This window comes from Perognathus longimembris, chromosome 2 (assembly GCF_023159225.1).
Source record: "Perognathus longimembris pacificus isolate PPM17 chromosome 2, ASM2315922v1, whole genome shotgun sequence".
In the NCBI taxonomy this organism is placed as follows: Eukaryota; Metazoa; Chordata; class Mammalia; order Rodentia; family Heteromyidae; genus Perognathus; species Perognathus longimembris.
In genome coordinates, this window is record NC_063162.1 from 30,586,647 (window position 1) to 30,610,873 (window position 24,227).

Below are 24,227 nucleotides of genomic sequence, written 5' to 3' on the forward strand. Positions count from 1 at the left end.
ATTCCCTTTCCCTAGTTCTAATACACATATATACAGTATCCAGGGTACTAAGATCAGATACAGTGATAGCAGGGATAAAACCACGGGAAGGGGATATGAGAGAAAAAAAAAGGTAGCGTTTCACATGGCATGTTGAAAATAATTACAATGATATACCACTTGTTACCATAATGTGGAGTTCATTTCCCTTAGCATCACCTTATGTGGTCATATAGGTATAGCTATTGGGCTATTGTGATCTTCTGCTATGACTAACCTAAACATGTACCCATTATTTCCGATGAGGGAAATTATATATAGAGTCCATGTTTCTTTGGGTCTGGCTCACTGCACTTAATATGTCTTCCAAGTCCTTCCATTTCCTTACAAATGGGGCAGTGTCATTCTTTCTGATAGAGACATAGAATTCCATTGTGTATATGTACCACATTTTCCTGATCCACTCATCTACTGAGGGGCATCTGGGTTGGTTCCATATTTAGCAATGACAAATTGTGCTGTGATGAACATAGTTGTGCTGGTGGCTTTAGTGTGATCTTGCTTGTAATCTTTTGGGTAGATGTGCAAAAGTGGTGCTGCTGGGTAGAAAAACTTATTTCTATGTTGTATAATTATTTTTCTTTTCTTCTAGCTACCTCTGTTTTGGGCTCTTAGAAACAAAATATGTGGGAGAAAAACAGAAGATACTCTAAACTTAAATCCTAGCTATAATACAGTAGTATAATAAACCAGTTTGAGGGCTGGGAATGTGGCTTAGTAGTAGAGTGCTTGCCTTGCATGCATGAAGCCCTGGGTTTGATTCCTCAGTACCACATGAACAGAAAAAGCCGGAAGTGAAGCTGTGGCTCAAGAGGTAAAGTGCTAGCCTTGAGCAAAAAGAAGCCAGGGACAGTGCTCAGGCCCTGAGTCCCCAAGCCCCAGGACTGGCAAAAAAATAAAAAAATAAACCAGTTTGAATAAGAGTAACATCTTTTCATAGAATCTTCACTGATCCAATTGCTGAGATAAGAGGGAAATATATAGCTGGCAAAGAAACTATTATTAAAAAGGCCTGTAGCTCACACAAGTAAATGATTGATTTCTTTATTGAGTTAAAATTACACTATATAAAACAATCTCTGTACAAAGGGATCAAGTGGCATCATAATATATAGTTATCCATATATTACAAGTTACAGTGATCATCAATATGAAATTTGCATAAGACATTGCCCAAAAGTGAGTGAGTTACTTGGCTATTCTTGTTCGAAGTCTTCGTTTCAGAATCTGGTGATCACTTTCCTTCACTTTCTGCTCCATGTAAATCTGAAAGGTGAAAAACATGAAAGGGATGATAGAGTGATGCACTGTACTCAAACTGACATCTTGAACCGAAACCCCCTTGTACAACTTTTTAAAAATAATTTTAAATTAAACTTAAAAATAAATCCTGGCATTAACAATTTTCACAATGTCTCAAAAATAGGTAAAAATGAAGACTTGTTCACAATGATTGATGATCTATGTCCATGTGCCTGACCATTCACATTTAACAATAACTATCAGGTACATTAGTTTTTGTCTCTTTGACTACAGATATATTATCTTCTATTAAGATGTATGCAAGAGAAAATTGATTTTGTAAAAGATTACAGTATCTAATTGTAGAAATAAAATAACTTACCTTCAGCATGAAATTCAGAGCATACATGAGCTTTAGAACTATTAAAATATCTGGAGACAAATGGCTCAGCCAATTTTAAGAACTGACCTTTCACAGCAACAAGTATATAACTTAGGAGGTAGAAAACACATTATACTGAAACCAAGAAAAGAAATGATCTCAGCCGAGGGAGGAAATTAAGAACTAATCAGACATATGGTAAAAAGTGACTAACAGAACAATACTTATTCTTTACCAGTTGTTTTCAAGTATCAGTGGCCTATCTGCAAGCTACTATTCCAAGACAAAAATAAAAATCTCTCCTGATTTTTCTGGCCACTTCTGGCTGAAATCTTCTTTTGATCGTTTGCTACTCACTTTCATCCATTAAGCAAATGCAAGCATGATAAGAAATTAGTATCATCTCTGTGACAGCTCAAACTTTTCTGAGTGAGAATGACTCATAGAGTCAGGGTGACAACTACCATCTTTTCTTAATAGAGTCAGGAAGGCTGAGAGTAAAGGTGGGAAGAAATGGCTAAATGTCAGTTTTCTATTTTTAAGGCAAATTTAGAGCTATATTTGCTCAATATGCTCAAGATGTAAATAAACTATTAAATCATGATAGTGCTACTGATGGAAATATATTCCTCTGCTGAGATTTCAAATGCAAATATATTAGTTATATACATTCATAGAGTATTTATATTTAATTGCTATAAATTTATCACATCTGACACCAAGAGTGTAACATGTGTTTTAAGTATGTGGAGTTATTTTCCCTCCAAGAGCTGAGGACTGAACTTGGGGAAGGGCTCTTCTGCTGAGCTAAATCCCCAACCCCTTAAGTATGTGTTTTAAGACACCTGGTCTAAAGAAAAAAATTCTAAATCTTTTGTTATGGATATTTCAGAATTAAAAAGAACATGAATAGTTTTCCATTAGTGAGAACTGAAATGCTAGCTTACCACTTGGCCAGATATATTAATAGGAGATGAAATTTCATTTGTGTACAATTTTCTTTTGCTTCTTTTTGGTTGAGACACATTTTCTTTACTTGCTTCTACATTTGAGAATTTTGGAGAACTCATTGTTTCTATTATCTTCTTTGCTATAAATAAGAAGGTTAATTTTTGAAATAATTCTGACTGCAGAAAATTATTAAGGCTCTCAATCCTTAATAAACAAAAAACATTCACAAATTTAAAATGATGCAACACAGAAACAATGATAGGACATACATACACAATTGCTAAAGAAAAAATTTAAGCTAAACATTCTTGTAAATCCCAGCTACTTAGGAGGTAGAAATCAGAAGGATCATGGTTCCAGATAGGATCATGGTTCCAGATACACAGAGGCAGATAGGTAGGTGGATTGTGGTTATAATTAGTTGAATACTATTACATGAAAGTGTCCATAATGAAGATTCAGTAAAAATACCTCATAATTACAAATTCTATTTGTAGTTTATAAGAAAAAGCAAAAGAAAGTATTAGCTCAGGCCCAAAAGCAGGTGCCATATTTTAGGAACAGTCAGAAGCTACTAAGATTAAAGCTGTCAGCTGGAGAGTGGCAGTTTATGTATGTAATCCTAGCTATTCTAGAGGCTGAGATCTGAAGACTGTGGTTCAAAGCCATTCCTAGCAGGAACATAAATAAGACTCTTATCTCCTATAAAGTACAGTGATCCCTCTCCTATCTTGGGAGTTACTTTTCAGAGACCTCTGTGATAGGTGAAAATCCGGGAAGTTTGGAGGCCAGTAATTCATCAGTGAAGCAGAATCTAAAATTGCCTAAGCTTTTTTCCCACTTCCCTCCCCTCTTCCAAGTGACACACCACTAAAGACTATAGATACAATCCTAGTGATATCTTATCTTCCTAAATTAACATAAAAATAAATCATGCCAATTACATTAAGAGGGAAGCTGTTAAGTAATTCAGTTAGTCCAGTAAGGGAGTTATTCCTTACATGTTTTTCCATATTATTGAAAATACAACTGAAATACAATTGAAATAAAATAACAAAATGTTCTAAAACAAGAAATCTTTCCTCAGCTGATGACAATGATGGTGCATACCTATAGTCACAGCTATTGCGGAGGCTAAGGTAGAAGAATGATAAACACCTCTTAGGTTTGAGGCCAATCTCATCGCTCCAAATAGAAATATTTAGTAATTTGCTATTATCTAAGTACTTCTTACTTACACAAATGCTTACAACTGTACTCTTTGAAAGTATGATACAGCAAACTTGTAAAAGTACCTCAGAATATTTTCAGTCCTCACAGAAAATAGTGACCCTTGACTTGAGAAGGAGTTCGGTTTATCCTAGTGGATAAGCTATCAAGTAATTCCTGGATATACTAAGGGCACACTGAAAATAATTACTGAGACACTAAAGGGCACTGATGAATAAACTTTAGGATCTTCTCTAGTAAACTTTTACAGAAAATATTTTTATGCAACCTATTTGATTCAACTCAACTGTTTCTTGCTTCTAGTGCTTTTCCCTTCCAATCCTCCCAATTCTCATCTCTAACATCTCACTTTCATTCAGGTCATCCCCCAAAAACCCCACATGGCCCCCGCCCCCTCCAAACTCTGCATGCCAAATATATAATGTACCTGGAATTTCAAGAACAATCCCTATTCATTTCTAGTAATCTGACTGTAACAAATCCATTCCCTATGGCAGATGTGCACATATGCATGGGGATGTATACAGTATGTAACTTACTGAAGAACCTGTGTCAGGTTCTAATATGTGCGCATTAAAAGAAAAATTCATTATGCATACTATTTTTGTAAATTCAATAGACATAGAAAATATGTTGTTGACATGTTATAAATATCATTAACACATACAGATAGATTTGTTTGAACCTCTATTATGTTAGTCAGCTTGTTCTAGCAGGATAAAGTACTTAATGTAAGCCACTCTCCCCCAGTAAGGTGGACATATAGGTACACCATCCTTTCATCTGTTTCTTCCCACAGGATAGGACAATTCTGGCGTAAAGTCCTCACTGAAATCAAATATTAGGAGGCACATTACATCTAACAGAAAGGTCATTTAATTTTCAGCAAACCTTTTGACTGAAGAATTGTTGGAGAGTGTTGTAAGAAGTCTCCAAATTTCTGTAGCGTTCCTTCTTTTTTCTTAGTGGCTAAGTTTACATTGACTGTGGGTGCCTGACTCCGTAAAGAATATGTTTTCTTAGATGGTGGATGTGTGGAAACCTAATAAAAAAAGACGCTTTGTTACTGTAAGAAATATTACAAGGAAATGCTATGGTTATAAAGAGACAAGATATAAATTTTGAATTCTTGGGCAAGAAATATGGATCAGACAAGGACAGAATAATGACTGGTTTCAGTGATGAGTGCAAACAGTATTGCTGGGTCGAAGAGTATGGACATGCTTTGCTTTTCACTTCTGTTTTCTCAGGAATATAGCAGATGAGATTGTTCGCTGGGAAGATATGGTTGGGGTGGGGGACTAAGGAATAATGCAGTTTGGAGAGTGGGGAGAAAGTGTGGACCAAGGGATAATAACTTGGAAGATTGAAGAAAAGTTGGAATCTACATGTGAGAACATTTAATTCAGTACTGTTTAATAAAACCATTATTAAATATTAGTGGATGCTAGGAAAAGTGTATTGCATGCATGAACAGAAGGTAGGGAGGGATGACTGAAACGGCATAATTTGGGGATGCAAATAATAAAAAAGTAAATCACATTTAAATAGATGAACTTGAATAAATTAGAAAAAAGAAATACGGAATCAAAATGACAGAGAAGTTATGCAAAATGAGTTTGCAAAGTGAGTTTTATAGCTAGAGTGTTAAGTCAGAAAGCATAAAGTACCTGCTAATGGAGAAATGCTTAACGTTATAGTTAGAGGTATAAAAATTGGAGGATAAATATTATCATTAGACACAACTAGAATTCCAGACAATTTCTAATCAGAATTTGACATCTTAATATATGGCTTCCATTTTATAATGTAAAGTATAGAAATGGTCAATTTTGGACAAATCCAAAGACAAACCTTTTGTTCCTTTTTGACAGGAGAATTTCTAGGAATTCCCAGAACCTTAGGTGTAATGTTCTTTTTATTTTCACATTTCACCAAGTCCTAAAAAATAATGAATTTCAGCACTGGTTAATTTCTTGACAATATTTTCTTTCTCTAGTCTCAAAAATGAAATCTTTAAAATGTTACATTATTGCTTAAAATAGTGGTTTTTAATCAGAAACAATTTGACCTCAGAGGTCAAATTTTCATAATGGGTCAATTTTAGACAAATCCAAGGTGAAACTTTTTGTTCCTATTTGATAGGTAATGTCTGGAATTATTTTGGGTTGTCACTGCAGAGATAAGGAGCATATTATTAGCAGCTAGTGGACAAAGGACAAGAATGCTACTAAACATGCCTACTATTTTCACAATAGCCCCACAACAAAGAAATGTGCAACCCCTAAAAGGTCAAATATGCTGAGACTGAGAATCCCTGACTAAAAGTTTGACTTTTTCAGACATAGTATAATAAATTTACATGAGCTAACAAAAAGCCTAGAAGAAATACTGCATTTTATTTGAACTACATCTTTATAAAATAAGCACAGCAATGAACCTACCCTTTCCCAACTCCCAAAACATACAGGTATCTATGTCTAAGACTTCTCATTGAAATTTGACATCAATGGGCTTGAGGGGTATGTGACTTAAGTGGTACAGTACTTGCCTAATGAGTGTGGGAAGCCCTTGGTTTAATTCTCAATACTAGTATTTTTAAAAAAAGTTGGAGCCAGGGGCTGGTGGCTCACACTTGTAATTCTAGCTACTCAGGAAGCTGAAATCTGAGGGATAAGTTTCAAGGCTCAAAGCCAGCCCAGGCAGGAAAAGTCCATGAGACTTTTATGTCTAATGAATCACAAAAAGCTGGAAGTGGAGCTGTAGCCCAAGTGGTAAAACACTAGCCTTGAGAACAAACCCTCAGGAACAAGGGGCTGGAAATATGGCCTAGTGGCAAAAGTGCTTGCCTTGTGTACTTGAAGACCTGGGTTCGATTCCCCAGCACCACATGTATAGAAAATGGCCAGAAGTGGTGTTGTGGCTCAAGTGGCAGAGTACTAGCCTTGAGCAAAAAGAAGCCAGGGACAGTGCTCTGGCCCTTAGTCCAAGGCCTAGGACTGGGAAAACAAAAACAACAACAAAAAAAAAACACCTCAGGAACAGAGTAGGCTGAGTTCAAGCCCTAGGACCATCATTTTAAAAAGTTGGTACCAGCAAAATCAAAGTTGAATGTAACTTCACAGAAGTTGTGAGAACTATAAATACCATTACCTTTCTTCTTAACTAAATAGACATAACATCTTACTCTTTATATCCCCACATAATCTCACAGAGGATTGTTTTTTGGTAAATATATTAACTGAATTTAACTATGGTAAATCTTAATTGCAATAAGGAACATAAGCCTGAAGAGAAAGAGAGAGGAGTGCATGCAGAAAGGAAAAATGGAGACAATATTATAGCTGAACAAAAGAACTTAACATACAAAAGAAGGTGGCAATGTGATCAGACTCCATGAAGAAAGAAAGATAGTAATCATGGGAAGTAAATGAAAACGGCTATAAACCTAAGTCAGTGTTCAGTAAAGAGCATAGTACAAAAATGACTTAACAAGGAGCCATATAATCAATTTACTGTAGCAGTGACGGTGTAGCCAATCAGTTAAAAAATTTAAGTTCAAACATCACATATGTATGTAATAGCAATCTGTAAATTATTTAACACCCAGATTAAGAATATATACTGGCAATAAAATAAATAATTGTAGGACACTCAACTTTCCTTTTCCTTTAGGAAGAAAAATGAATCCAGGAATGTCAACATGACATTGATGATGATGATGAAATTCAAATACTTAGTGTTTTTGTGATATTTAGAGTGGACTGATACTTGGTATTTCAAGTGTCAGATACTGGTAGCTCATGCAAGTAACCCTAGCTATTCAAGAGACTAAAAGGTTTAAAGCCAAACAGACAAATCCCAAACTCTTTTTTGTTGTTGTTGGTGAGTCATGGGGCTTGAACTCAGGACCTGGGGGCCATCCTGAGCCACAGTTCCACTTCTAGTTTAGTGGTAGTTAATTGGAGATAAGAATCTGACAGACTTTCCCTGCCTCAGTTGGCTTTGAACCTTGATCCTCAGATCTCAGCCTCCTGAGTAGCCAGGATTACAGGTTTGAGCCACCAACACCTGGCCAAATCCCAAACACTTAATGCAATTAATCAACAAAAAGCTAGACATGGAGGTCTGGTTCAAGTAACAGGATATCAGCCTTGAGCAAGGAAGATTAGTTCAAGCCCCAGTACTAATTAATAAAAAATATATATTGAATATAAATAACTATAGAACTAAAGTTAACTATTAAGTCCACAAGACAATCTTTAAAGGTATAGTATGTGTGACAGGGAAAATATGCTAAATAATATCTACTCAGCAAATTTTTTACCTGACAGAGAGCTTCAGGAGTATGGTTAATATTATTTCTGCTCTTCCACCACCTTGAAAATATACTACACTTTAAAGGAGCAAGAGAAAGTTGAAGTTATTTTTGCTAGAGAGTTAAACTTTTCAAAAGTTACTTTTAAAGGCTATTATGTATCTCTACATGCAGAGAAAGGTAATAATTTTAAGCATACTAATCAATTATTTTAAAATAGAGGGTCAGAAAGCTTATTTCATTTGCCAGATGTACATGGCTAAGACATAGCAGAAGGTTTGCTGGCAATAATATCAAGATGCTGCACAAAGAACAGGTAAGAGTTTTTAGTCTTTTACTATATATGCATAACAAACAAACAACAAAAATAATTTTTTCTTTCTTTTTGCCAGTCCTTGGGCTTGAGCTCAGGGCCTGAGCACTGTCCCTAGCTTCTTTTTGCTCAAGGCTGGCACTCTACCACTTGAGCCACAAGACCACTTCTGGGTTTTTCTAGATATGTGGTGCTGAGAAATTGAACCTAGGGCTTCATGTATATGAGGTAAGCATTTTACCACTAGGCCATATTCCCAGCCCCACCAAAAACAAGCTTTTAAAAATCTACAATTTGCTAAGAGTACAGAGACCTAAAATTTTAATGACAGTCAAGCAAGTTGCTCATTTCAGCTTCTCTAATTTCTTCATCAACCTTTTTCTCTTCTTCCGAAGGGAAATTTATTGTTTGAACCAAGCTAGTATATTGAAGTACAAGTTCACCAGTATTTTTTCTATTGTAACTTAAGTAAAACAAAGAATAATCTATGGATTCTAATATCCAGAGATTTTTGTCTGAGGACTATTAAGCCTTATTATTTTTTGTAACTAGGATAAAATATGCTGATGTTGGTGTCCAACATCAGTTTGTATGAAGAGACCAGGGGGGCAGGGCCTAACTATATGCTATAACTGAGCTTAATATGGTTTGCTTGTAAAATGCACTCGTCAGTTCAATATTTACCTCATCCATTTCACTACTCTTCCTCTTTCGAGTCTTGGAAATCTTAACTGTCACTGGTGTGGCACAACCAGGGTGTTTCACTGCCATTTTGTTTGGCTGTAAAGGTGTAAACTGTATTTCTAATTCAGGTTTTGGAAATCGAGTATTGGGTTCATTTTCTGTCGATACTTCGCATGAGTCAAGAACTAAAGATCCATCCTAAAACAGAAATAGGAAAAATACAATTGGTAGAGTAGGAATTTATAAACCGTAAGAAATTCTCTCAAATCAATTAATGAATTTTATTAATTGTTCATTATTGTTGGTACAGGTGTGTAATTAACCACTTCAGAAGCTTCATATTCACTTCTGCTTTCTTGTTCAAAGTTGGACGTCTACTGCTTGAGCACACTTGCAGCCTGTCTTTTTTGCTGATCGACTGGAATTGGGAGACTAGTACTTTTCTACCCCTGGTTGGTTTCAAACCTCAGTGTACTAGATCTGAGCCTTCTGAGTAGCTAGGGTTAGGATTACAGCTATAGCCACCAGTTCCTGGCTACAAATGACTATTCAAGACAACAAATTGGGGGGGGAAAAAAAGTATGCTGGGCCACACCAAGGACTAAAAAATTGGCTTGGCAACATTCTCTAGGTTTATATATACTATGTTAAAATTAGGGGAAAGTAGACCCAGGGGTGTATATAGCATAGTAGACTGAGCTTATTAGCATGCATACGGGTCTGAGTTCACATTCAGAACTCACAAAATATTGATGAAACTCAGAGATCAGCATTTTCCAAATTTATAATATCATATGAACAGAAAATTCGTTTAAATGATTGCTGGACTTTACACTATCTACTAAGCAAAAAATCACCAGGAAAGAGCCTAGAATTATATCCAATTATCTTAGAAATGGTAGACTTCAAGTTGACTATAAATATTCTCTGCTAATTTTCCCATTAAGAAAGTCTTTTTACTCTCATCTTATTGAATCCAGGCTAGTTCTAATGACCTCCAGGGTCAATAGGAAGATAATCAAATAAAACTATTTCTCTAAGACAACATCAAAAAGCTATCATATCTTCCCATCCATTGCTTTGTAAGCTTGTATTCACTTGACAGATACTACAATCCCTAATCAACTTCCACTACCACCCAGGGAAAATATGCTGTTTTCTCCTCAGTGTTCCTTGTAGAGTTGCCTCATGCTTCTATTATAACACTTAGCCTGTAAGGTAGTCTCTGTCTTATCAGATTCCTTACTCCTTAAAGTTGAAGACCATGTCTAACTGCTTAGCTGAGTGTATGCTCCCAATAAAAGTGTTTTTAAAAGTACTGTTATTTTTTTCAGTCTTTTTTTATTATCAAAGTGTAGTACAGAGGGGTTACAAATTCATACGTAAGGCAGTGAGTACATTTCTTGTTCAACTTGTTACCTCCTCCCTCCCCCCACGAGTTGTACAGTTGTACACCATTTGGTGTAAACCATTGCTTTTGGAATGATTTGTCTTTTTATCCTTTGTCTCTTGAAAAAAATAAAATAAAAATAATGAGTATACTCGTTGTCTTTCTCTCATCTCTTCCTCTCCCTTCCTCTGTCTCTTCCCCTATTCTTTTTTCACATGCATGCCTCCAGTGAATGCACTCCAGCCATGTAAATACTCAGCAAAAAATCTATTATCTTTTAGAGAGACAAAATCAGAACCTATGCCAGATCCTGATTGTGCTTACACTGTGATCTCAAACTTCTCTACCCCAGAGCCATGATAAAATTAATTTCTATGATTTTTTTTAAAGTAATATTGTTGGGGCTGGGAATGTGGTCTACTGGCAAAAGTGCTTGACTCATATACATGAAGCCCTGGGTTTGCTTCCCCAGTACCACATATATAGAAAACAGCCAGAAGTGGTACTAGAAAGCCAGGGACAGTGCTCAGGCCCTGAGTCCAAGGCCCAGGACTGGCCAAAAACAAACAACAACAACAACAAAAAAAAAACAGTAATGTTGTCTACACAATTTTTAATTGAAACAAAATTTTATTTTTCTTCATAATTCAAATGTGAAACTCAACTAGTCAGTTATTCCCATAACCCTAAGCCCAATGTAAATTAAGCTCGATTGTGAGATATAAAAGACTGATAAAGTTATCATATGAAAACAATTTTATTTTTATTTATTTATTTTTTTTTTGGCCAGTACTGGGCCTTGGGCTCAGGGCCTGAGCACTGTCCCTGGCTTCCTTTTTGCTCAAGGCTAGCACTCTGCCACTTGAGCCACAGCGCCACTTCTGGCCGTTTTCTGTATATGTGGTGCTGGGGAATCGAACCCAGGGCCTCATGTATACGAGGCAAGCTCTCTCGCCACTAGGCCATATCCCCAGCCCCATGAAAACAATTTTAAAAATACTACTAAATGCTATGATTAATAAAGAAACTTCTCAGAGAGCAAATAACATTCTATTTTGTTTTTTGTGATTTTTCTCTTTCTGGCCATTAAACAAGTTTATATTAAGAGACCTACTATTTTTAAGAGAAGATTAAAATATTATTGGGGGATTTAATCTCTCTGAAGAATGTCACCTCTTCTCAAATGTCTCTAATTTTCCTCTATCCATCTGAAAACAGATATAGCTATGGAGCAACATACCTGCAACAATTGACTACATTACACTTGCAAGCCTTATTTAGTGCTAAGTGGTGAGTAAAGAGAGAAAGAAGTAGACTGTCATCCAATACTCACCTCTGACGCACTCCTGGAAACATCAAAACTTGTTGGCTGAATTTCAGTTTTAATGCTGCCAGGATCTGTGGAACTGTTATGTTGAGGCTGAAGATCTGTGGGAGGTTTTTCCTAAAATAAAGATTTTTTTAATTCATTTTTAACTTGAAAATAGATTTAAACATCTCACATTAAGAATATAAAATCTAGATTTGCAATGAATAAAACAGTATAAGTAAGATTTCTTCACTGAAGATTTTACCTAATCTTCTTTATATCATTTCTTCATTTTAAGAGACTAGGGAAGTCGGGCAGGGCAACAATCTAGCTTTTTTGAATCTGATCTAAGAAGAAATCTGAAAGACTTCTTTCTACTTCCCAAGTGTTCTCATTTCACTTTTATTTCAACATTCTTGTTCTGTTTAGCAAGTATTATTATTTCTGCTTGCCAGGAAGAGAAAGTAGACCTACACATGTTAAATGGTGTAGTCAATGACTATACTGAGTTGGAAATCGAACCCTGCTTTCAGGATAACACTTTTTTTTAGAAAAACTAGAGACTACTTGAGAATCCATCTATAACATTAGAGTAGAAAAAGGCATGATAACTAAATATTTCTCACAGGACACTCATCCTCCCATATTTTCATAAGATAATCCTACTCCTATGTCCTGCTCAAGTGATTTAAAAAATACCAGACTACATGATTAAGTTTGGTGAATTTCAATGGAGATCTTATCATCACCACCCTATTTATCTCTTACATCATCTAGTCAGTATTGCCTAAAAACAAAGATTCTACTGAATTCATAATGGGGAAAGCATACATAAGAATTAATATGAACTGGCTTTTACTTTGTCCTGAGAACTGTCATCTAGGTGACAGTGGTTCAGACTATATTGCTATGTTCGATGAAAAGGTATAGAAAAAATAAGATGCTACTGACTATTTCAGAAACTTCTGAAGTGATCTTTTTCAGCTGTTCAATTTCATGATCTTTCTTAGCGTTACTGGAGATCAGTGCTTTCAGCTGTATTTCTAAGGCAGTAACCAGCTGATCCCGTTCTTCTCTCCATTTTTGAAGGTCATTATTCTTCTCTGCCAGCTGTGAGGTCAGTATTTCCTAATCAATAAATACAGAAAACCCTAAAGTAAATCTTGAAACGTAATGACTAAAAATGATCAGAAAGTTTTATTGTACACTGCACCAACAATGTAAAAGTGAACAAGATACAAGACAAACATATTTGTAAGGCCAAATACATAAGACCATCATGTCCAAATACTTTATTTATCCCTATTCCATCTCACTCAAAAAAATCTGCTTAGGGGCTGGGGATGTGGCTTAGTGGTAGATTACTTGCCTAGCATGTATGAAGCCATGGGTTTGATTCCTCAGCACCACATAAACAGAAAGAGTGGGAAATGGCGCTGTGGCTCAAGTGGTAGAGTGCTAGCCTTGAGCAAAAAGAAGCCAGGGACAGTATTCAGGCCCTGAGTTCATGCCCTAGGACTGGCAAAACAAACAAACAAACAAACAAAACCCGGCTTATAGGTCTTACAATGCACTATTCTTTCAAATAAATTCTGTAATTTCCGCCAACATTTGGGGAAATGAAAAATTAAAGTAACACAAATAAAAAACTTATCAGTAACAAGGGAAAATGAAATTTTAAAACCAGTGTAATTTGTAATGAGACCAAAAATCATAAAGTATCTCATAGTATATTTAAGAAAAAATGTACAGCACCCAAGGATAAAAAAATAACACTGCTGGGGCTGGGGATATGGCCTAGTGGCAAGTGTGCTTGCCTCGTATACATGAAGCCCTGGGTTCAATTGCCCAGCACCACATATACAGAAAATGGCCAGAAGTGGCGCTGTGGCTCAAGTGGCAGAGTGTTAGCCTTGAGCAAAAAGAAGCCAGGGACAGTTCTCAGGCCCTGAGTCCAAGGCCCAGGACTGGCAAAAAAAACAAAAAAAACACTGCTGAAAAGAGACTGAAGAACACCAAACAAAAGGAGACATCCTGCTTCCAAGAGGGAAAATACTCAAGATTTCTACTCCCTATAGACTGAGGTTAATTAAGATAATGCATGTATGTATATGTATGTGTAAAAGTATAAGAGCTGACTAAAAGTTACATGAAAATGCAAATAATCTAGAGCATTAACAATTGCTTTGTAAAAGGAGGATGAAGTAGAAACAATCAACTATTTCATTTACATACCTATTAACCAATAGTCATGACAAAGCTGGAAGCTGATGTCTCAGGCCTGTAATTGTGGCTACTCAGGAGGCTTGAGGTCAAGCTAGCCAGGGAAAGAAAGTCTGTGCGACTCTTATCTCCAATTAACCATCAGAAAACCAGAAGTGGAGATGTGTCTCAAAGTGGTAGAGTGCTAGCCTTGAGCAGAAGAGCTCAGGGATAGCACCCAAACCCTGAGTTCAAGCCCCATGACGATCAAAATAGTCAAGACAGTATGACAATGGTATAAGGACAGAAAATTAATGAAACTCGAGAAGGTACATAATGTATGACACTATACAAAAGTGCCAAAAAAAAATTCAACGGTAGAAATGATGTGCTTAAATGATGTTGGAACTGAAATTTTTAAAAAAAAATTAACCCTAACGCTAAGCTTATTTATACCATGTATAAAAATGACTTAGGGGCTGGGAGTATGGCCTAGTGGCAAGAGCGCTTGCCTCCTACACATGAAGCTCTCGGTTCAATTCCCCAGCACCACATATATGGAAAACGGCCAGAAGGGGCGCTGTGGCTCAGGTAGCAGAGCTAGCCTTGAGCGGGAAGAAGCCAGGGACAGTGCTCAGGCCCTGAGTCCAAGGCCCAGGACTGGCCAAAAAAAAAATGACTTAGGACAAAAATGACAGAATAGTGGGGAAGACTCTTTTCAACAAATATTATACCAGCTGGCAATCTACATTAAAACAAATGATAATCAAACACATTAAAAAAAAAAAAACACCTGCAACTGACCACTTGAGTTTGTTGCTTTAAACAACGCTCCCTATCTTCAGCATACTTCTTCATCTCTTTGTTTCTCAGATTCTCAGCTTCTTTTGCTTGTGTGATGAGCATCGTTTTTTCTTCGAGCCATTTCTTTCTGTCAGCTTTGTATTTCTCTTCAGCTTCCTGAAAATAACATGCTATTATTACATGCCTAAGTCATCAAAAAATCTGTTTTTATAACATTTCTATATAATCCAGTGCTTCTCAAGGTTTAAAAACTACTAAAACTATTAATGACAAAATTAAATTTATTTCAGACTTAAAAGACATTAGCTGGCTTGCTTTATTGTGTGTGCCTGTTCTGGGGTTTGAACTCAGGGTCCTGGACACTGTCCCTGAGCTTCTTATGTTCAAGGCTAATGCTCTAGCACTTGAGCCACAGCTTCATGTGTGGCTTTTTGTAGTTTATTGGAGGTAACTCTCACGGACTTTCCTGTCCAGGCTGGCTTCAAACCTCAGATCTCAGCGTCCTGAGTAGCTAGGAATACAGGTGTGAGCCACTGCCCCCTGGCTTTTCTTTTCTTTATAAAGTGAATTGTTCTCTAAAGTCCTAGCTAGGGTCAATGAGCTTAAGAAGAAAATAAATAAAAAATTTGCAGTGATTTGAGTCTCCCTAAATGTCAGGGAGAAAAACCTGATTTGTGATAGTCACTTCTAATTGTAGGGTTCCAAAAATAAAACACTATTGGGTATTAAGCGTGCCAAACTAAGAACAGGTTGTCAAAGAGGACCATTAAAGGAACACTTAAAAGCCAGGTGCTGGTGGCTCACACCTGTAGTCCTAGCTACTCAGGAGGCTGAGACCTGACGGCAGGAAAGTCTATGAGATTCATCTCCAACTAACTACCAGAAAACTGCAAGTGGCACTGTGGCTTAAAGTGATAAAGTGCTAGCCTTGATCAAAAGAACTCAAGAGATATGGCCCAGGTCCCAAGTTCAAGCCTCATAACTGACAAAAAGAAAAAAAAGAACACTTAAACTAAATAAACAGAAAATATATGTTAGTGACTTTCAAAGTGAGTCCTAGAGATCTCATGGGTTCACAGACAACTCATTTTATATATTCAAAATTAAGTAAAATTCCATTTCAAACACAAACAACAGTACCACTTTTGAATGTGGTATTACTGTTTGAAACAATAATACCCGTAGATAAAACTAAGGCAGTCCATTCCAGTGTTTTTAATTATGCTGAATCTTAAGTGATTCACCTTTTGAGAAAAATGGAAAATATAGCAATACTTCTTAAAGTGAACATCCTCAATATGGCTGTGTATTTTTTTCCATAATAAACAGAAAATTATTCTAGTTGCTTTGGGATTTTTTGCAACAGAAAGGTTAAATTCTAAGGTATATAATGTATACCATATCATAGTATTTATCCATTATAAGAAAAAAATATTTCTTTTGTTTTCAGTGTTCAATTATATGCATCTATATTTAATAAAATAATTTAGTTACCTTTCAAAAGCATTAGTATGTTTCCTATAATTCTAACACTATACTTAATGTAGCTTCTTTAAAAAAAAAAGTACAAAAGTTAAAACAGTATTTGATAAATCCCATGGGAAAAACATTTCACCCATCCATTCAATTCCACACATAGCACATTAAAGCTGAACAAGAAAAAAATAAACGCTAATCAAAATAATTTCCTCTTAAGCAGTAGTAGAATAATTTTCTCTAAAGCAGTAGTAAAGTGGGTGCAAAAACATTAGAAGTGATTTACAAATTATATACATACATAAGATAGGGCCCAAATTATTGCATTTTCATTGGTACAAAATACATTGTTTGGGAGGCTGGGAATATGGCCTAGTGGTAAAGTGCTCACCTTGTATACCATGAAGCCCTGGTTTCAATTCCTCAGCACCACATATATAGAAAAAAACAGAACTGGTGCTACGGCTCAAGTGGTAGAGTGCTAGCCTTGAGCAAAAAAGAAGCCAGGGACAGTGCTCAGGCCCTGAATTCAAGCCCTAAGACTGGCAAAAAACAAAATAAAACAAAATACACTGTTTGGGGAATTTTTGCCCATCCTATTTCAATGTACATTGAAAATGAATTATTCTATCCCACATGAAATTGAATTATTCTACTCATATCAAAACTAATTACAAAGTATAGAATTCTAAATTCTATAAGAGACAGACACAGAGAGAAAGAATGTCATACCTGTAACTCATCATGAAGCTTATGGAACTTTGTATTAAGGATATCAGTGTTGTCATCAAATATATTTGGTCTTTGATTATTTTTGGTTTCTAGATCTCTGCATTTTTCCTTCCATTTTTCCAATTCTAGTTTGAAGAAATAAAATTATCTTTAAAATCAAATACAAAAGTCAGGCTATAGAGATAGACATGTCATGTGTTACAAGTTCAGTAGAGCCCAGAAAAGAAAGTGACGTGTGTGTGTGTGCGTGTGTGCGTGCGTGCATGTGTGTGTGTGTGTGTCCTGGGGCTTGAACTCAGGACCTTCATTCTGTCCTTGAGCCTTTTTTGCTCAACATTGCTCTACCACTTGCGCCACAGTTTGATTCCCGACTTGGTGCTTAGAGATAAGTCTCTAGGACTTTCCTGCCCAAGGGTAGGCTTTGAACCACAATTCTCAGATCCAAGCCTCCTGAGTAGCTAGGATGAGAGGCGCAAGCCACTTGGTGCTCAGTTAAGAGCTTAACTTTTAAGAGTTCATGCCATGAGGCATCCATGGCTGTCACTGTAATTACTCAGGGGGCCAAGATCTGAAGATCAGGGTTTGAAGCCAGCCCAGACAGGAAAGTCTGGGAAACTTTTATCTCCAATTACCACCACCACCACCACCACTACAAAAAAAAAAAAAAAAAAAGCTAGACATAGAGCTGTGGCTCAAGTAAATAGTGTGCCAACCTTGAACATAAAAAGCTCAGGGGCAGCACCGAGGCCCTGGTTTAAGCCCAGGACCAGCACAAAAGAGCTCCTGCCAAGTTCTTCATGAAGAATCCAATGAGTAATGTTCAGAGAACAGAGTAAAAATTAATTTCAACATTAATTACATAGGATAACTTTTGGCAGTTTTCAAACCAAGTTAAGGTAAGTCCATGAAAGTAACTGGGGAAGCAAGAAGTGGCATTAATTTATCATTATCACATGGCATTCAACCAATATACATCTATATGTAGGGTTTACAAACATTTCATATTTATACTATCATGTGATCTTCCCAGCAACAATTCGCAATCACATATGCACTGAATTGCCAGCATTAAGAGCATTTTGCAGAAGAAGACAGACAGAATGAGTTAGCAAAAGTATTTTACAAAGGTTATATAGTAAAATGATACATTGGCAATTTCTAATTCTAAATGTGGGGGGACTCAGAATTATGATTGACAGGGTAGTTGCCTGGCATGTGAAAAAGGTTCTGGGAATCCAACATGCAAAATGAAAAGCAAATAAATTTCTTGACCTTTCTACAAGAGTACAAATAGTTTAATTAGTAATAAATAACTGATGATACCCTGAAGGAAATGGAAACAGAATATTTACTGAGATAAATATACATGGTAATTCAGAAAACTTGACAAATGTGAAACTCAAATAAAAACCTATTCTTGATGTCTGGGAACAACGAGTTGCTTGCAACTGAAAATTCCAAAGCCATAAAGAGTATCCTTCTTTACACATATAATTTTACTTAGATACATCAGTTTCCATCAAAGTGGAAAAAGGACAAAAGACAGGATATTAAACTATAATACTTTAAAAAGAGAAAAAAACTAAGAAAAGAAAACCAAAGTTATGTTTTTAAGTTGTAAGAAATTTTGTTTTACCTGTGGTCAGCCAATCAGCTTCTTCTAGTTTAGCTTCAAGTACCTGATCTTGTTCTACTTGAGTTTTTTCTTGTTCTTCCAGTGTCATTTGCATGTCTTTAATTATTTTCTCTTTAATATTCAGTTCTGAATATTTGAAGAAAATATTTTAGAAGTTAGAAACATTCAAGTTTCCTTACATATTTCTAAAATTAAAATACACTGTATCAACTACAATGATTATTCTCAGATGATTAGAAGCTTTGTTTTATTCATTAGTATATATTCAATACCTAGAATATTACTGGTATACATGACACAAAGACATACACATACACATGTAATAAATGTACAGATCAATGCTTGAAGGACTGAAAAGAGATGGAAAAAGGACCTTTTGACATGAAATGAACTATCCAGAATATAATTATCCCAGTACTACTCATAAATGTAAGTTTTGATGTTTAGAAAAAAACTTTGTTAGCTGACAGTTTTTTGTTTGTTTGTTTTTGCCAGTCCTTGAACTCAGGGCTTAAGCACTGTCCCTAGCTTCCTTTTGCTCAAGGCTAGCACTCTGCCACTTGAGCCACAGCACTACTTCTGGCCATTTTCTATATATGTGGTGTTGGGGAATCGAACCCAGGGCTTCATGTATACGAGGCAAGCTCTCTTGCCACTAGGCCATATTCCCAGCCCCAGCAGACACTGTTTACTGTTAATATTCTCAAGCCAAAATAAAAATTTTTCTCATCTATAAACAAAAATGGCTCAACCCCAGCTTGACCTATTATTGAAAATATCAAGTCCTCATTCTAGAAAAATATTCAAAATCATGTATGTATTTCTAGTATTTGTTAAATCATCTCCTCGAAAATTGTTTTACAACTCTTGAAAATGGCTATAGTGATGACTTAAGCAATTTTATTTGACCCTTGCATGCAAGAAACAGACAAAAATGAAATATGAGTTTGTAGCAGATGAGTTTTTTGACCGTGGTGATAGAACAGAGTAGCAGGGCTTCTATCAAAGAGCTACTACTGCTGTCAGAGATAATAAAGCTCTAAAGGCATAACTGAACTTTGAACTACTTTAAATGGCATCAATATCAAAAGATGGCTTCCTTAAAGTACACATAATGCAAGTTTAAGAAGAGGGAAAATGCCTTGCCATGATCCCACAGTAAGGATGAGTATGGTACTAGAAACATATGATGGCACATACCAGGGTAGTCAGTGCCCTAACATTTCATCAGTATGGAGTGCCCTCTCTGCAGTGGAAATAAAGTACTAAGTCTGATTTAAAGTATGAAGGCTGATTTAATACTCTGCTTCCAGGGCTGGGCTTGGTATTTTGCCTCCAGAGCTTGCATTCTGTATTCTAACTGCCTGTATTGATTGCTGGGTAGGTCAGTGCCCAGTACCCAGACCCTTGGAATCAAGGTATCCACAACCACTTCCCACACATGGAGATGAACTATTAGGCAAGACCAGAAAGCACTGAGACCTGTTCTAAGGACTATATACTGGTGCGGACTTCCTGACAAACAGGACCAAAGACCTAAATTTAGATCCTTTGATTCACAAAACTTCTACAAGCTCCGTTTCCATGAAAGGAAGTGAACTGTTGGACAGGATCTTTAAAAGCACAGAGACCAGCAAGCAGGACAAGTACATCTCTCAGTTCTCCCTGAGCCAGAACAGTGCTGAGTTTGCTCCTCACATTCTTTGATATATTGAGGGGTTATCTTGACATTTGAACTCTTGTTTGATCAAAGGACACAACAGATTGGAATGAAACCTGGAAAATAAAATCTCAGCTTGAGCCACTAGTGCCCAGCTATAGGAGTAAGTTCATAACCAATTCATCAGAATGAGCACTTTTGTCTTTTGAAAAAGTTACAACTTATGTTGCCTTCAATTCACATTAGAATTTTCAAATGAAAATGGAAATCAATTGTTATTGCAACTATCTATTTGAAGTCATTTTAACATACAAAGTAGAAATTTATTCCTGACCTTTGCATACTTCCTCATACTGTTGTCTGATGTCTTCTATTTTCTGAATATTTAGTTGTTCCTACAATATTAAAGAATATAAATTAAAAGCAAATATAATTTTAAGACTTAAAAGTACTTAATAATACTGAAAACAGAGCTCAAATTAAATCTGAAGTCAGTGTCTTATAATGTTATCAATCTCAAGCTTCCAAGTTCCATTGACCTTGGAGAAAAAGGCAGGGTGAAGGAAAATAGTAATGCAAAAACAAAAAACACTTTATACTTTTAACAACAAACATGGACATGGTACTGTGAATTGTACTATGCACTCCACGGTAATTAACCATTTTTATCCTACTCAGGATAACTGCATGTACTTATCATGTCTCTTTAGTCTCCTTTAATAATCTAATATTCCTCAGGCTTTGTTTAGAAACCTTGAAATGTTACATCCACCAGGCATTGTACAAAAACATTTCCAATTTGGGTTTGTCTAATGGCTTCACATGAACAGAATGACCTTATGAATCTTACAGAGGAATACAAAATGGAATGTGGCCTCTGATCACATAAAAAAAAAAAATCAGAAACTATATGGCATCCATATGACTACTCACAATGTTTCTCATGAAAGGATAGGACTTGATGTCTGCTGTAGTTATTAAATTTTTCAATTTTTTGTTGTTGTTGTTCTGTCGATTTGTGGGGCTTGAAATCAGGGCATAGGCACTGTCCAACCTTTCTTGCTCAAGGTTAATGCTCTACCACTTTGAGCCACAGTGCCACTTCCCAGTTTTCTGGTAGTTAATTGGAAATGAGCCTCACTGAGCCTCTTACTGTGCTGGCTTTGAATTGCGATCCTCAGATCTCAGCTTCCTGAGTAGCTAGCATTAGAGGCATGAGCCACCAGCACTCTGCTTGGTTGCTAATTTTTGCATTTCCATATTGTTTATTAGAAGTAAATCACTTATGGACTTATTTTTTAATGTTGTTGTTTATGTTTTCTCTCATCTTAGGAAAACTTTGGGCTGAGGGTACTTGCCTAGCTGAGATTTAAGCTATCATTAGAAACCAAACTGTTACCTTGAGTTGCTGAATAGTTCGTTGTTTCATATCTATTTCCTGTGAATACTGGTTTTTCTTTTTCTCCAATTCATTAATCTTAATCCTTTGTAATTTCTCCTCATCACGCATTACAGATACCTACAAAGCAATGTTTATAAAGAAAACCAAACATTTTCCAAAGTACTTTTAGTTTAAAATACATTGCTACTTGTTCAAAGATTGATTTCCTTAAAATATTAGAAAAATTATACTATTAAAATGATTTACACAATTGATTTATAAAGTATTTTTTAAAAAAGAAAATAATTGTCAACACTTGATGGCTGAGAAAGTAGAAATGATTTTCTTATCCCTACTATCTTTGTATAATTTGAATCTAAAATCATGTAATACCCTACTTTTACATTCAATTATTATAAAAATGTACTATAATGTACTATCCTAAATAGGATCTATAACCAAAAACTACTCTATTTTTTTTTTGAAAGGACATGAATTTAGCAGTCATTCAGAGAAGGGATTCTAACCCTATATAAAGCACATGGTTTTTACTGCTGGTCTTCAGTTTGTTGAAAGTAGTTAAAATTTCTTTTGTAAAATAACAGTTTTTATCACTTGAAGAAAAATTATGAATTTCATAAGTGTTCTATTTAAAACTAAAATAATGTATAAATGATAGAAAAGGAAACCATCTTTATACATAATGTTAAATTGGCCAGATAACTTTTCAAGTAACTTGCCTCTTTCTGTACTTGTTCAATCTGCTTTTTGGCATCCATCAATTTCTCTTTTAACTCAGCATAATCTTCTTCCTTTCTCTGAAGATCTGCTTTGAGATTCTGAGATAGAACACAGCTTTCAGCAAGCTCTTCTTTCAATCTAAAAAAAGTTAACACTTTTTTTTACAGTGATTAGCCACTTAGTATCATTGAATGCACTGTTAACAATCTTCACAAAGTCATATCTATTCACAAATGTGGAATAAGCAAACTACAAGTGATCTATAGAGTATTTCATATGACATTTGTATAGGCACATCTTTATATACAAATTTTTTCTAAGGGTTCAAGTTCTTCAATCAAGTTGACTGTGTATTTGACATCATTCATGCTACATTTTAACATATTAAGTTATGCCAATCTGCTCAAACAATATAGCAAAGTAAAGTTTAGCTTACTTTTCTGTTTCCTGCCTGTTGTTTTCCTTTTCATCTCCTCTTAATTGAAGTAAATGCTTCATTTCTTGCAAACTGTTTGTTAACTGTATGATTTCTTCTTTCAACTTAACTTCCTTTTCACTTAAATCTTTGTTGTTTTTGACAGAATCCTGAAGGTTTGTTTGAAATTCCTCCAGAGTCCCTTCCAGCTTTAAGATGATAGAGTCCTTTTCCAAAACATCTTGTTGTAACTTAGCTAAATGCCTACATGCATCTGTCTGAGATTCTAAGACTGTTTCAAGTTCCTTTATTTTCAATTTATAGCTAGCAATGTCTTGTGTAAGTTCAGAAAGTGCAACACATTTTTCTTGAAAGTCTTCTTTCAGTTGCTGTATAAGATTTTCTCTGTCTTTCAGGAGATCATCTTTATTCTTATCTTCCCTCTCCCTTACTTTTAGTTCATTGTTTTCATCCTTATAGCCATTTACTTCTGCCTGCAGTTTTTCAATTTGTTGCTCCAGTTCTTGGATCTGATGACTTTTTTTGGAGGAAGCTTTCACAATCTCCCTACATTCTTCCCAAATGGCTTCAATACTAGAGTAGAAAGAACTTTCCCTACTGAGTTCTTGAATAGGATAATCTTTATCCTGCTTATCTGAAGACTGTGACTGTATATTTGACAAACGATCTTCCTGAGAACCCTTTGACAAATCCCAAAGGTTGAGTAAGTCTATATTTGAGGTCTGAGAACCTGAATCAAGCGAACGTAGTTCATCTATTTTTGTTTGCATTATTTTTATTTGTGAGACATTGTTTGTAATACATCTTGTAGCAGTTTCTATCTCCTTTGACAATTTCATGATTTCGTCCTCCTGTTTTTGATTTATACCTTTCTGTGCATGTAATTCAGCAACTGCACTGTCATAATTTGACTGAATTTGTTGTATTTGAATACGTAAGGTTAAGCTCTCCTTTTTAGAAAAAGAAAGTTCTTCCTGCAAACTAACAATTTGTTTACTTAATTGTGCTTTTTGTTCTTCTTCATTTTTAAGTTCTTTCTGAACATTGAAGACAAGTGTTTTCAGCTCTTCGTTACTTTCTTGTAAAAATCTATTCTCTTCCCCATCTTCTGAAATAATCTGTTCAATTTTTTCACTTTTCTTTTTTTCTTCACTGGCACTTGAACTAACAAGTGAAGCTCCTTTAAAATTAAGAAAATTTTTATTTATTACACAAACCTCAATAAAAAAAAGTAGAAGTCTTTAAAAATGAAAGTAAAACTTTTGACTTATTCTGCCCAGGCTGCCTCTAAACCGCCATCC

The 24,227-nt window shown here is 35.6% G+C and overlaps 1 protein-coding gene across 1 annotated transcript in view; it reads right to left on the reverse strand.

The window, feature by feature from the left end:
• Nucleotides 1–1,069: 1,069 nt before the first annotated feature.
• The window catches only part of Kif20b (kinesin family member 20B), a 44,220-nt gene continuing 21,062 nt past the window's right edge, over nt 1,070–24,227 (reverse strand). Inside the window, exons 19-33 of the mRNA XM_048338729.1 lie at nt 22,927–24,106; nt 22,490–22,628; nt 21,768–21,887; nt 20,703–20,763; nt 18,709–18,834; nt 17,073–17,197; nt 14,865–15,020; nt 12,810–12,986; nt 11,883–11,993; nt 9,160–9,357; nt 8,172–8,240; nt 5,699–5,785; nt 4,736–4,886; nt 2,611–2,753; nt 1,070–1,305 (exon numbers count right to left, since the gene is read on the reverse strand). Coding sequence (XP_048194686.1) covers nt 1,228–1,305; nt 2,611–2,753; nt 4,736–4,886; nt 5,699–5,785; nt 8,172–8,240; nt 9,160–9,357; nt 11,883–11,993; nt 12,810–12,986; nt 14,865–15,020; nt 17,073–17,197; nt 18,709–18,834; nt 20,703–20,763; nt 21,768–21,887; nt 22,490–22,628; nt 22,927–24,106 — 2,921 coding nt within the window. The 3' untranslated portion in view covers nt 1,070–1,227. The remainder of the gene's footprint in view (nt 1,306–2,610; nt 2,754–4,735; nt 4,887–5,698; nt 5,786–8,171; nt 8,241–9,159; nt 9,358–11,882; nt 11,994–12,809; nt 12,987–14,864; nt 15,021–17,072; nt 17,198–18,708; nt 18,835–20,702; nt 20,764–21,767; nt 21,888–22,489; nt 22,629–22,926; nt 24,107–24,227) is intronic.